This window comes from Myiozetetes cayanensis, unplaced genomic scaffold, assembly GCF_022539395.1.
Source record: "Myiozetetes cayanensis isolate MyiCay16 unplaced genomic scaffold, myiCay2020 scf9, whole genome shotgun sequence".
NCBI classification, from domain to species: domain Eukaryota; kingdom Metazoa; phylum Chordata; class Aves; order Passeriformes; family Tyrannidae; genus Myiozetetes; species Myiozetetes cayanensis.
Window position 1 is genome coordinate 21,063,536 of NW_026088185.1, and position 15,449 is coordinate 21,078,984.

Genomic DNA, 15,449 nt, shown 5'->3' on the forward strand with positions numbered 1-15,449 from the left:
TCTGTATTTGTCATAAATTGTCCAGTTTTAATATATTTTCCTCTCTCACTTCTCTCACTATTGGCTCGCTACAGAAAATTATCAAGCATTATGCACAGTGAATATTAAGCACTCCAGGAGCAGTAGATCAACTACAAGACTGCAGGGGTGTAAATCACCACAATGAAAGATTTTCTGATGCCACCTATTGCTCCTATAGTTATTACAACCCATCATTCTTGTGAATTCATACCCTGCTAAAAACTACATCTCAAATCTTGTCCTTTAGCAGCAGTTATCTTGCTTTGGCTGGGGTTGGCTTGATCAGGTTCTAAACCAACCAAGGTGAGGGCAAAACCAAAGAAAAACAAAGTATACTCTGTTTAATACACATTCACATAATCAACATCAGAGTTCAAGTTGCCATCAGGAGATGCAATAAAAAGCACAGTGTGGCTCTCAAATTTAACATGAAAAGATGAGGCTTCAGTAAAATTTTAATTCTTAAAATTCTTTTTATCTTTTACTTTTTGTTTTCTTTCCAGACAGGCACCTAAAGCACTAGACTCTGGACTCTACTGGCCTGTAGTTGATCTAGCTTGCTACTAACTGTTGAATACTAAAAACAAACACTGGTTGTTCAGTACAAGTCACAATTTTATTGTGATTATTTTCTATTGCTGGTATAGAAACATCAAAGTGCCATTTTTAATGTAAAAATGAGAAGGAAGTCATTGCTGGCCATTATGTCTTGACTAGATATTAGGTATTATAGAAAGTGTTAAAATAAATATGCTCTTCTCACTTGTGTACACTCTTTCTACCATTGTCTTTGGGAACTTGAATAGATTTTCAGGGAAATATATGTCCTTGGTAAAGTTAAAGAGGAAAAAAAGAAAAATCCAACCTGCAGCCTTATCTGCTGTTCAAACAAAATGAAAAGTAGCTAAAAGTATTTTAAGAGATTTATTTGCTAGTGTTGATCAGAGTCACAAAAATTACTTCTTCAGTTATTATTACAGAAAAAATGTCTGCTTTTCCTTTGATTCATACCACTGAGTACAGAGATTAAAACATTCTCTTCTGTAAATAAGCAACACTCACTTCCTAAGATTGATTATGTACCTGATTACATATCACTTAGTGTAGCTGAGGCTTTGTAATTAGTCATTACCATGAAGCCATCTAAATACAGTTTATGTATATATAAATTATATTTTCAGACATCACTTACAGTTGTGTAAATCCGGGATGATTCCAGTGAGATTAAATTAATTTAATCTAGAAATGTACCCACCTACTGAACAGACTGTGTCCCACCTCTGATTAATATAGAGGATGACACACGGTAACAGTGAAACAAAGGCCACACCTGAGAAAAGCTCAGGGGAATAAGGAAACACCTGTTTGTGCTGCGGAAGAACAGGTGGGAGGCGGTAGTTCGCCGGCTCAATATCCTGTGCTTGCGATTACAAAGAGCTGTGCTCAGGTGCCTCTCTTTTTTTTTTTGCCCTGTGAGTTTATTAAGAAGCCGCCACTGCTTTGCCCTACCCTGGAAATGCCTTTCCAGCATCGCATGGCTGCCCCCAGCTCCATCCCTGTATCACCTCGCCGAGCCGTGCAGAACGCACCCCGTTCTTCCTGCTGGGTAGTGCAGGAAGCCTTAATTACAACCTGAAAATAATACCCGCTTCCCCCGGGAGCCTCCCCAGCTATTCCTGTGGGACGGGAGAAGCTGAGAGGAGCCAGGTGTGGGGAGGCTGGCCCTTCCCCGGGCCCGGCCGCGGGCAGCGGCGCCTCCGTGCGCGCCGGCGGGGCGGCTCCAGCACCGCGGACAGCTCCGGGCGCCCCGACCCGGCCCCGGCCCCTGCCCTGGCCCCGGCCCTGGCGGCGGGGCGGAGCCCGGTCCCGGGCTGCAGCTCAGCGGCCCCGGCACCCCCTCGGTGCCGCCCGCGGGCCGGGCGAGGGTGGCCGGGCAGGGCTCATCCCCCGCACCCTCCGAGCGGAGCCTCGGCCCCCGGGGGATCCCCCTGCCTCCCAGGAGGGGGTCGTGTGCGAGGGGAAGTCCTCGCCTGGGTCACGCTGCGGGAGGAGGGGGCGATCTCGTCCACTGGGGCGAGGAAAGACACGGAGGGCTCCGGTGGTCCCTTCCCCCGCTCCCCCATCGCTCAAAATCGACCCCTATTCGCGCCTCCCCCCGCCCCAGACGGGGCGTGTTCCAAGCTCCCTCCCTCCCCCGGCCCTGACAGCGCCCGGGGCTCCCCGGCGGGCCAGGCGGAGGGGCCGCGGCAGGGCCGGCGGTGCCGGAGGGCGGACGCCGGGGCTACCGGAGGCGGCGGGGCCCCCCCGCCGCCAGTGCCCTCGGTGCCCGCTGCCCCCCTGCAGCCGCCGCGGTGGGGGATGTGGCACGTCGCGGTGCTGCTGGGGTGTAGCTCATTCCTGATGCCGCTGTTTGTCGCTGAGTTTTGAAGAGATTTATTGGCTGGCTCCTGCTAAACCACGCTTGAGTAATCCGAGCTGCTGCGCGCCGTGGTGAAGCCCGGAGGGGGGGAACGTCACTCCCTCTGGCAGCGGAGCAACATTAGTCTTCCAGCCCTCAAACCACCACTACAGCGTCGGAAACTGCCGGGTCACAGCCATTTGCTTTGGAAAATTGGCGATGTTTGGTGCTAGAGATCGATTACCCTTGTAATCTTCCCCCCGCCACCTCCTCCTGCTTACCCCACCCCTACCCGCCCCAGACAATAGCGTCCGAGCTTCTCAAGGAAAAAAAAAAAAAATAGAAAAGAAAGCAAGGAGAGAAAGAAAGAAAGAAAAAGAAAGAAACTGGGGAATGGATCTGACTCCAATAAGAAAAGCGTGTCTCTAGAAGTGGTGCTAATGGGAAGAGATTTCCGATCTCCAGAGGACGATGATTTGTCACAAAGGGTAGCTGGCTCGGTGCTTTGGGCTGGAGCCGTGTAGGAGATCCTTGGAGAAGTCATTGTGCACAGAAAACCGAAGACCTGTACAAACATGCCTGTTCGCAGAGGTCATGTGGCACCACAAAATACATTTTTGGGTACAATCATTCGAAAATTTGAAGGGCAAAGTAAGTTCTCGCTTTCTATCTATTTTGGTACAGTAGTTTGATTCTGCTTGTGACTAAATGGACAGCAGCTCCAGACTATTTTAAGTTTGTAGCTTGAAAAGAAAACCCGGGAGGTAAGGAGGGGATCCCTGGCAGGAGTAGCATTGTTTTTGATCTAGAATACAGATTACCAATCTGAATTATTGGCTGCTATTTTGGGGAAGGGGGGTGTTGGGGCTTTTGTCTGCACTATTTCAAGGAATAGTTTTTATCTTTGACTGTATCCATATTGTATAGCTAGAGAAGTTATATCTCTTACCTTCTTCTGAACCGGTGAGATGGCTCTAAAATCAGTGTACAATCTTCCTGCCTGTGAAATGTCTAAAAAAATAAGCTAGATTTATTGGTGTTATGATTGTTATTGCTGTTATAATTACCTTTTCAAAATAAAGCAGAACAGTCTGACTTTGATTTAGAGGAAGCAGATAATATGCAGAAGAGTTATTAAAGAGAAAATACTCTCTTACCTTGTTGTCATGACTGCATTTTAATAGAGCTGTCAAATTTCTCTGTTTTGTTTATGTAAGTCTAAAATATCTATCAAACCAGTGCAAATGCATTGTCAGGAAGAGTCTATAAGATCTTTTGCAATGCAGCAGCTTACTACCTGTCAAGGAGGCTGAAGCTGAAGTGTTTTTCCTGGCAGGCACTGTGGTTTACTATTAACTGTGAGAAGGAACACTTGATGCTTAAAATGAATTTCATTTAGAAACAATAGTTTTATGTATGCACATTGATTTAAATATTTAGCATAATTTTAGTATCAGTCTAAGTGCAAACTCTTACAGCTAATTCTGGTTTATATACTTCCTTATACTTAAATCCACATTAACATTTGTAATATTTATATTATTTGAGAAAAAATTAGAGATGGTGATTTTAGTCCTAATTTATCTAAATGTTAAGTCAGTGTTGCTACTCAAGTAAAGTTTTTATGTTGTGTATAGTTTTTTTAGGTAATAAAGCACTAGCTGCTAAATAGGCATGTGATAGGGAAAGTTCAGCCTGACTGAAAAACAGTAGAAAAAGTAAGAATGAAATATCTATTTTTTTCTCCACATATTTGACTGTGTCCCAAACAAGCCATATTTAAAATTTTGAAGAGTTGTACTGCTAACTTGGTGTCACGTAAAAAAAATGTTTTATAAAGCAAGCGACCTCCTAGTATAATTAAGCAAGCAGAAATTAATGTTATTAACGGTAAATGTAACAAAGCTGTACATTTATGACTACAGAGGGTATAGTGTGTTATAGTGGTGAACAGAAGCAAATTAAATGAGAGTTGAAAACTTTTGAACCTGTCTGAGAAGAGTTTGGGAAAAGATGATGGACAAAAACACAGAACTTCAGCAAACTGTGCAAAATATTTCCAACATCACAATCATTTCATGTACTTTCATACTCCCCCCTCCCCCATTTTTTAATGGAGTAATTTTTTATTCTGTTCTTTTCTAGATAGGTTCATTAAAATACTGACTATGAACTTACTGTCATTCAGCTAATGAAAATCCCTCAAGAGTAGACTGAGGTGGTTGGATCTTACCCTAGTAAGCCCTTCACTAGAGTAGAACCCCCTCCCGAGGTCCCACTTCTCCCCAAAAGACAACTTTTCATGGAGCTGCCTGAGGTGCAACTGACAGGGCAGCGCTCATCACCTGCGCTTCACTGAAGCTAAAAAAGCAAAAATATTGAAGTCAAAAGGAGATTTGCAAAGACTTGCATAATCTGGTTTTATTTCCTTAAAGGACAACTATCTTTGTCTTTGATGTATTCCAAATTGACTGAAGTTTCCTTAAAAGCTATGGATCAAATTAGCTACATCAAATGACTGAAAATCTCTGCATTTCAGGCATTCCCAGAGAGAAGAAGGGTTGTTCAGCATCCATCCATGAAATCGACACTATATGAAATGTTGAAAGAGTACTAAAAAATGCATAACTTTCTTTTATTGCAGATAAAAAATTCATCATTGCTAATGCTAGAGTGCAGAATTGTGCTATCATCTACTGCAATGATGGGTTCTGTGAGATGACTGGGTTCTCCAGGCCAGATGTCATGCAGAAACCTTGCACCTGTGATTTTCTTCATGGGCCAGAGACCAAAAGACATCATATTGCCCAAATTGCTCAAGCACTTCTGGGGTCAGAGGAGAGGAAAGTAGAAGTCACCTATTATCACAAAGATGGTAAAGTCTGGTTTTATTTTCAAGATTTGTGTGTGTTTGGTTATCAGTTGATTGGTTAAAGAAGTGTGTATGTTGTGTGGGTCAGACCCTTTGCTGGAGTGGTGGTGTAATTTCTCTGAAGTCCAGTGAAGTATACTTGTGTGTATCAGTAAGAGAATCTGCCCCCAGAGTGGTGGGTGTATGGAGTGTATCACTGTACAGTAACTCTAACAGCTGAATGAAGCTAGTACAGTATTTGCAACTGTTGAACAGAACCTCTCCTCTTGGTTGGTTTAAAGCAGATGTAAATCTCTTAGGTAATCAGCACAGAGGAACCATACCTTGATTTAAATGCAGTATTTTACTGGGAAAGGTACCACAAAGTTAAAAAAAAATGGCCTATCATGAAGAAAGCATTAGCTTATAAAGAAAGGGACAAGTTTTTTTCACAGCTGAGATATAGTGAACTCGGAGTGCCTGCAACTGAACCACTGAAGTTGTCCTAAAATTGTGTTGTTAGAATCAAAATTTGGGGATGGCTGCACTATGAACAGTTTCCCTGTTATTCAGTAAAGAATCAATACATGCAGAAGAGCTAAATCTACTGATGCTTTTTTCCTGTTAAGAGAACAAAATGAATAAATGCTTTTGCAGATTTAAAAATGCATGCATATGAAAACTAATTACGATACCTAATAGTTATAGGTAGAGTTTTGTTGTTGGTTGTTTTTTTTAATTACCCCGAATTATTTACAGAAACATCCATCTTTCAAACAAGTCCAAATAATGGATAAGTGTGGTGTACCTTATTTTGTCTCTTGCTGTGTACACTCTTGGGAGAAGGAAAAGGAAATTCATATTCAAATGCTGAGCTTAAATTAGTTCTGGAGAAGTGCCAGTGTGTTGTTTGCATCAATTTTAGAATCACATGCAGTGTGCTCTCATTTTAAAGTCACAGAGTTAAATCCTGTTCTCAATATTTCTGTTGTTATTTTGGAGAGACTTAAGTAATATTATTTTTATCATAGGCTGGTGTAATTCAGATAGGACTCAGGCCAACCATTCTACCCACGCTACCAATATTTAAGCATATTCTTCTTAGTAGATTCTCAGTAGAGCCCTTTATTCTTAGATCTAGTTTGGTGGTCTGGAGCAGATTTTGGTCAAGATTTGTTGCTGTAGCTGTGCATTGAACACAGATTTCTCAGGAGACCTGACACCGTGTGTCTTTTACACATCTAGCCTGTGTTTGTGTTAACTTGGTGTGTGTTAAAAATAATATTGCAAAAGGAGAATGTCATTGCTAACTTTCACAGCCACCAGCCTGGAGCACAATTTTGAGATCTGGTAGTTTAAAAGTTCTAGTCTCCCAAGACATTAGGAGGGAGGGAAGGGCACTTAACTAAAGCACTGCTTATCAGTCAATTACTGGATATATGTATATATATACTTTTCTAAAATGCTGAATTCTGGCATCATGCACCACACCATAATCTGTTTGAGGCAAAGCAAACTAATAAAAACTGCCATATCTTTTGTAAATACTTTTGAATGCTGAGTTATGGATTATTTAGCATAAACAATTTTATGTATAAAGGTTTTCAGTAACTTCACTTCTCTGAATGGTTTCCTTAAATGCCTAGACCTTATGTTTGAAGGTTAAGGAATTTCAAAAGCTAGACAACAGTTCTAGGCAAATCTGGATTGAATTCCTCAATGTTTTACCTGTCTAAATGTGGACAGGACTTACCACATGCACTATATGATCAGGCGAATTTAAACAAATGTGAATTATAAGGAATCATAAATATAATTTAAAATATCAAGTCACTGATTACAGGCAAAAATTGACAAAATACAAGATTAGTCTGACACTCAAATTTGGTTTTGCAATATATAGCATATATACATATACCTCTATATAACACACTGTGTATATAATAACAATATACAGAATAGTGATACGTACCGAGGACTTTCTCCAGATTGTGAAGCAAAATGAATTTCAAGAATTTTCTTAAAACTTAAGAATTTAGTGTCTTGTTAGTGGCTCATTTTGTACTGTGTCTGTGAGGGAGTATGAGAATATTTTGAGAGGTCAATTCTAGGAGAGGTATAAATGTAACTTTCTCCATGTGATTAACCCAAGTTACTCCAGTAAACTACCCACTGCTTGAAAGTTTATCTTATATTTAATTTCACAGAAACCCATTGTATAATATTTAGCATAATACTAAGCATAAAGAGGAAGACACCTCATGACGGTGTGAAACACTTGAGGTTCCACTGATAGGAGGTTCCGAAGACCATATTACACACTCCTAATAAATGCCCAGTGAATGGTAAATAAAACCTTATTCCACATCATACTATCATTTACTCTACATAAGCCACTGATTATATTAAAAATTTTGAAGTAAAGCAAATGTCAGTGGGATCACTTATAGAGCTAATCTGTCATCAGAAGTCCATCAATGCAGATATCAGAGAGGGAATCACTCTATAAATAATGCTTTTATATTTTAAATACCACCTCACATAATTTCAAAATGTCATAGTTTAAAAGGAAATCCCTGCTGTAGAAAAAGGGTATTGCATATGTACTGTGAATTAGGATTCTGATGCTCTATTTGTCTATAGTCCACTTTTCTAGATGAAAGTGCAAGATTTTGAGTTTAAATGTCTTGATGATGCAAGACTGAATGCACTTGCTGTTTGTTCACTGCTTTAATCTTTTGGCCAGATCACACACTGAAAGAAGATAGGACAGAAGGATGGAAACAATTTTGTAGCAAGTTGATTTTCAGAAAATGACTTGAATCTACATTGCTTTAAACACAACAGACAGAAGATACAGTGATCAAAAGAGAACAAAAATTCAGTGTATCACGGTTTTATAAATGTGTAATTTGGACTGGGCCTGTTTTCCTTTTCACTGTGCAGCATGGGGAAGGTGCAGAGAAGTGTAGAATGCTTGTGATAGTCTTTTGTAATTGTTTAGATGGCATGGAGGTAGGATGCCAGCATTATTTAGGCATCCATCAGACCCTGTCCCAAGCACACCAGTGCCCTGCCTTTACTAGCTCCTCTAGCAGTGTTTGTGTCAGCATAAGATCATTAATATAATCTACATTTGCTTTTAATTTCTCCTCACTGCTTTTTCTTGTTAGAAGGGTATTGATGCAGTTCGGGCAAAGTTCTAGTTCTCTGTCCTGTTCAGCAGTGCCACAGCAGGCAGTTACATAGTTACCAAAATAATTAATTACTGAGAAAAATGGTTAATGGGAACAGATGTATGCCAAAACTAAGGGTCCAAATTTATAAGTTCTCATCGCACAAGAAGCTCCGCTAAGATCACTGTATCTACTCATGGGATTAAAGACATAGTAAATTTCTTTTTGAATGTAAATATCCCTTTTTAGAAAGAGCAATAGATAAATACACACAAATCACAAGAACTATTATTTTGAAACAGATTTTTTTCAAAGAATTGCCCATTAGGCATTAACATCTGCTTAATTCAAAAATTACACTGATATCAAAGCAGCAGTATCATATTCTTCACTATCTCACTTCATTTTCACTAATCTTATGGCTATATGATCTGAATTATACTTGAAGGCAAGATATTGTTTATACAGGATATCAGTTCTTATTTTAATAAAGTTATTTGCAGTGAAAATGTTTGACAGCTCTTCCTTTGAGGACTCCATTTTGCAGTTTAAGTCATTATTGCATAAATCATTCCTGACAGATGTAAAATATTGCTTGAGGTCGTAAAGCTTTGGACATAAAAGTATAATTATTTTGGGATTGAGAGTGGATACATAATAATCAGAAAGGATTGTATCAACTGAGTATTTTTTAATTCTTACTATATGCTTTGTGGACAACAATGGACTGTGTCTGAGCTTGCAGATGATACTTGTTAAAGGGAGGTAAGGAGATCATTTGGGCTTACCCTATCCGTAGCAGGTATTCAAGGAATGAGAAGAACTACAGCAGAATGTATGTTTGAGCAAAGACAAGATTAATTAATTAATTGCAGAGCGTGTGCAAACCTCACAAACTACTTGCCACATACTGTTTCAAAAAAATAATTTGCTACAACTGACTGCAAATTAAACATATTTGCATTTTCAAAACACATTTCCAAACTAATGTTTTAAGGCCTTTTAAGCTCTTTTTTGAGTAAAAAGTAAAAAATGTTCAAACATACTAACAAAATAAAGTGAAAATGGTATTAAATGTTTTTAATTAAAAAGACAGATTTCGTACCTTATCATCTAGACTTCTGTCAGCATAGGTGTTTTATCACCTGTTTGTGTGAACCTGCCAATCAACTAAAAGTACAGCTGAAAAGAAAGACCCTTGCATGTGTGTCAGGTTCCCTTAGATTAGCTCAAGCATGTGGGTCAGCAAGCACAGTCTTGACCATAGTTCCAATGCCTTATCCAGAGCTGTTGAGAAAGGTCAGTGAATCACTGTCTAATACCCTGCTGCTGTAGGAGTCCTTGATTTAAGAAATACTATCTGACTGCATTTTGATAAAGAAAGTGTTACCCCCCTCCGAAAAAAAAAAAGCTGTCAAAAAGCGCTTTCTTAATGCAAGTCCTTTTCCAGCCATCCTTAAAAAAAAAACAACCTTGGGTCAAATCCAGAATGTTCCTGAAGCTGTTAAACTATTAGGAATTAACGAGGCCATCCATTCTTGTCTCTGAAGGGGTGTCCTACAAGGAAAAAACTGTCTCTTATGCCATTTAGTATTGGTGATTTTGTAACAAGGGTACCACCAACAGTAAGACAATACCCCAGTGATCCAAATATCTCATTTACTCATCCCCATTCAGATATGGCTCCTGTGTCTGCCCAGAACTGGGGGTCACTTTTTATACACATTTCATGTGTGATACCTAGTGATTATGATAAAGCACCTTTCAGATATACTAAGTAGGCTTGTTTATGGGTCAATTTCAAACTTATTTTTCAATTCCTTCATGTTCCAATATATTCCTTTTTCTTCTCAGGTCAAGATGAATTTATTTTCAATAAGGAGGGGACTTTTATAGATCATTTTTTCCCCATTCATGTATTACTGCTAATGAGATAATATCTGAATAAACAGCACAACAATTAAATTGGTTTTTTAATTATTGTCTTGTCAGTGTTTAGGGTCAGAAAGTATGAGCTGATAAAGATGCAGTATCTATAATAATAGAAGTTATATTCTTCATTATTTGTTAAAATTATATATAACAGAAAAATTAGTTTGGAAAAATCCTTTCTGACAGTTTTAAGATCCTCCATGGCACAAATAAAAAAACCTGCAGGCTAGTGGATCAGCAGTCTTTCATTTCAGTACAGTGTTCAGAGGGAACTCTTTTTCCAGTGGACTTCCATAGTACAGTTTCACATCAGTATTCGGAAAGTCACAGGGTTAATTTACACTGGTCAAGGGCCCAAATTTCCCGTATTTAAGCTACAAAGAAACAATGATTGCTGACTTTCAAAAAGAGTGTCATAACGGTAAGAAAGGTGACACATTCCGGAGTGAAATGGTACTATAAGGTTATAATATGATCTACATACTCAAAAGAGTTTCACCTCTTTAGTAGGCATTGCCTGACAAAAATTTTTATCTGTTTTAAATATGCTCCTTTTAGTTGTAGTGAAAGCTATTTTGGGTTTGGGTTATGAGACTAAAAGAACAGATGCCGTCAGTCTATTTCTGGTGTGGTTTCACATGATTTATTGTGTCCTCTTTCCATCTTCATTGTGCATCCTTTCTAATGTTACATTATGATAAGAGAGTTAAAGAGAGTTATTGTATACTCCTAATTTGCATTATTGATTGGTTCTTTCCCTTCTCCACCAAACTGGCCAATAAAGAGATGTAGAGAGCAAATAAAGAGATGCAGGGAGCAAATCAGAAATGATACCTTGCAATAGACATGGCTATTGCCTTTTGCATATTTGATAGGATACAAACTTCAGAACGTGGCACTTTGAATAGTACCAATGTTGACATCAGTGCTGTTCTCTCTGGTTCCCAGAAATGGAAAGAGAACAATGGTGTGGATTAGATTTTATGTTAGTGGTTTCGAGTCCAGCTTTAGTGTTCTCTACATTTTTGACAGTGTATGACTCAGTCTATGTGCTAGATAGTCCATGCTCTTCCAGCTAAGTATGGAAAAAGCTTTATCGGGCAGTATAGGATTCATAGCAGCAGGACAGAACTGACTATGGAAACTGCTAACTGACTCTGGAAACCTCATATCTGAAAAGCAATCAGAACTGTAGCTGTGAAGCGCGATCCAGGCAGAGCAGATAAATGACAGTGACAGTGGTGTACTGTGGCTCTATAGTTACACCTGGTTTCACACTGCACCTCTGAAAGTTCACATCTCTGAGGTGGAAAGTATTGGTGTTATAATTTTGGGTAGCTTGAACAATTTAGTCTAGTGTATTGTTTTTGTTTTAAAGGAAACAACATACATAATTGAATTATTTCTTAGAAATTAAAGTGAAATTTCATTTTGAAAGCAGAATTATAGCCATAACTAGTCACAAAATGCTTTTAAACTACCAGTATTTCTGTAGATACCCAATTTTAAGCTCCCCCACCAACTTTCTGGTACAATACAGCCTTTTTCTATTTTTCTTAATTCTCTAATTCCAAAAACGCAGTGAAATCTCATCAGGAACTATCAGGATGCCAAAATTCAATCTGAAAAAAATTCAGTGTAAACAGTGTAAAGGGAAGGTCTTGTGTCCTTTTTCTGTTTCATTAACCAGACTCTAATTATAGATCTCATTATACCTAGTTTTGACAGTGCCCTTAATTATAGCACTGAAGTTCTATCCACAAAAGAATATATTCCAGCTTCTTTGTAAGCAAAAAGCCATCATATCATCAAAACCTAAAGATGGTATTTGTCACAGTGTCAACATTATTAACTATTTCATTACTGATAGTGAATGGAAATTACCAGAAGAAAGCTTAGTCCAGACATCACAGCTGCCTTCAGTACTTGCCTGCCTGCTGAAATTTCTTGCTTTCCTGTCCTCGTTCCTTCGTAATACGACAGTCAATAATAATACTTTCTTTTACATTTTGCCATAACCTCATTTAAATCCCTGATTTGCCACATTAGACTGCAGTGGAAACCAGAAGGTGTTGACCAAATGGTCAGTTCAGTTCAGAAAAACAGCAGTTTACTTTGAATACTGGGAAGTTGGGATTTATCACGATATCCCAATACTGATCCTTGATAGTATCAGCATATGAAATGTTGGCCTCTCTTGAGCAAATGCATAGGACTATATGGTAACTGATTGTTTCTGCAGGCAGACACAGTTCTAAAGAGCAAGACATCAGTACCTACAGACACAGGACTTGGCTTGCAACCAACAGCTTTCATAGAATTAATTTGTAAAGTTTAATTTTTGTAACAAGAATCCTGGTCTTTAGCTACTAGAACACTGCTGGTAGAGACATAGTGTGCTATTGCTAACTATTTGATGATGTTTATTAGCTGGATCTCTGCTGCTGCATAAAAATTTCACAAATTATGAAAGAAACATGAAAAAGACAAATGAAACCTTCTGCCATTTTTATCCACAGGATAGACAGGCAGAGATAACTTCAGAACAAGGATATATTAGGGGAGTTTGCCTTTGTCTTATACTTAGGCTGATTGAAAAGCAGTTAATCATCATGTAAATATGTTTCATCACTAACATGCATGTGCTAAAGCACTTATTCCCAGCTGTTGTCAGACTTTGGACGCCGTGCCCTTTTGAGATTATTTCTTAGAGCATTCTTTGCTGATTTTCATTCAAATCAATGCAAGTGTATCTCTGAAAATAGCTTGCAAATTTCCTCCTTTCAAAACTCACTTATGCCAATCTGCTTTACTCCTTCCTTTCTGGAAAAAAATGCGAGATAATCTCATTAGTATTTTGCATGTTTATGGCATTTCTTTTTATACTTTCAAAAGAACATGAAACTCAGTAGTCCATAAATCCTATTGTCATGGTATTTAAGGTAAAATACTGTTGCCCTTCTGTCTACTTGCTTAAAAAAAAGTCTTTCAATTCAACAAATAAGAAAGAAAGAAAACCTAAAGTCCATATCATTTTAAATAATTATAATAAAAGAAAGGAAAATGTGTTCTATTTTTTCCATTATAAGCACCCAGCTTTATTTTTGCATGATAAAATATACCAGGAATCAATTTAACACCAAAGTCTATCCGACTGAAAAGACAGCACTTTCCAAAAGGACTATTTCTGGAGTCATGGACAACATAACCATATTATGTGAGAGAATAACAGCCTTGGAGTACAAAACCAAGTATCTATAAATCAGTATCTGAGCCTTTTCTGTGGATTAATGGAGCAGCTCATGAACTAGTGTGAAAGCCTATGTATAATGTCAATCCCGAGCCACTCCATGCTGGTTCACAGTTCAGAGCATCCTTAGTCTTTCTGTAAGTTATACTGATTGTTCATGGCAACAAGAATGGGAGCACAAAATGCATAGAGTCATCTTTTGTGTTTTAAAGAAAAGTTTTGTAAATATATAAAAAAAGAGTTTGAGTACTGTTTTTGGATGACCACAAAACTGTATTAAAACCTTGTTACTCTTTGCCCTGAAACTTGCAAATCACTTCTTATGTCAGGATTAGAAGTAGAGTCTAAGGACCTGCTCCCCAGTGCCTAAAATGTTAATTAAAAACTACTAAGTGCTACTGCAGCTACATCAGTTAGTTTCTAATTTGTGTGATATTTGCCGATCAGGTGCTGGGTGCGGGTGGCATCCCCTTTCTATGCTTTACTGTTTATTTAAAGAGGTGAAAAGAGGAAGGAATGTGTGGTTCACAGACAACTCTTCTTCCTATCTGACAAGTCTAGGCAAGTCTATTTTATAAAAGCAACTAAACAAACCAAGAACATTGCAGCTACAGGAGCTATTCAATAGACCACACAGATCTATTTACATTCATTTCTGGTTGTCTTTTGACCTCATCTGTGAAAAGACAGATCCCACAGAAGCAGAATTTCCAGTAGTGTCACTGTCTCTGCAGAACTCAACATATGCAAAACACAATTATTAGCCAGACAAATGCATTCTGTGTGCAAAGAGAATGTGCAAAGTGCATTTGTCCCTGCTTCATAGGAATTGATTGAATTGTTTCCCTGTTAAATAACGTTTTAGTTTTAATCCCTTTTCTTTTCACCTTAGGATCATTTTCCTGCAAATAAAAAAAGTTGTGAAGAAAACACTTTATTTCCACTTTCTGAGAAATATCTGAAGAAGAAATATCAACTGTTTTTTTAAAATTATTTACATTTATTGATTTACGCATTTAACCTCAGTTGTTACCTGGAAAGTAGATTATCCAAACAGGGGTTTTTGTCCCTTAGGGGCCACAGGCACTAAAATAACAAATATAACTTAGGTACTGTAGCTATAAGGATCACACTGAGGTTCAGTTACTGCAAAAGAAAGCACTGACCTGAACTTTTAGATATAAAAGCAAATTTAGGACTAGATTTTCAAATGTATGTATGTATTATAACATATAATAGTGCATTTCTCTTTCTCAAGAGGTTTAAGAACCAATTTGAGGAGCTGCCAAAATTACCTCCTACCCCATCATAGAATATAAACTGATATTCTATATTTCACAACAGTTTTACTAATAAAGCATTCTTCTTATTAAATACATTCAATCACAGGCAGTCTGAACTCAACAGCAAATTAAAGTGGCTCCTAATGAGCTGGTTGACTAATGCAGTGAGTCTTTTACCTCAAAAGACATTTAATTCTGGAAAAGCTCACAGTTCCAAACCATCATTCTCTACTGCATTTCTGCACTGTCCTCTCCTCTTTTCCAAGACAGTACACCAAAGTTGCATTGTAACATTCCCAGTGTAGACAAAAGCAGTATATACGTATATATGTGTGTGTGTGTGTAGATATATATTTATATATAAATGCCACAAAAAATCCCCAACATGATCAAGTCCAAGAAATGGTGAGAAAATGATAAGATAAAATTATTTTCATCAGGGAACAGTAAAACTACCTCTAATACGAATTGCACTGAATAGGAATTGTTCTTAAATGAGTATCTCAGACCACAAGCCAGGTCTGGGAGAAGAGACACC

General features: G+C 38.4%; 1 protein-coding gene across 6 annotated transcripts in view; it reads left to right on the forward strand.

Annotated features, from left to right (window-relative positions):
* Positions 1-2,367: 2,367 nt before the first annotated feature.
* KCNH7 (potassium voltage-gated channel subfamily H member 7) overlaps positions 2,368-15,449 on the forward strand; it is a 223,531-nt gene continuing 210,449 nt past the window's right edge. For 5 of the 6 annotated variants that reach the window (XM_050339735.1, XM_050339737.1, XM_050339736.1 and 2 more), the window contains exons 1-2: positions 2,368-3,070; positions 5,064-5,294. In XM_050339735.1, coding sequence (XP_050195692.1) covers positions 2,995-3,070; positions 5,064-5,294 — 307 coding nt within the window. In that variant the 5' untranslated portion in view covers positions 2,368-2,994. The remainder of the gene's footprint in view (positions 3,071-5,063; positions 5,295-15,449) is intronic. The other variant, XM_050339740.1, reaches the window with a different exon arrangement.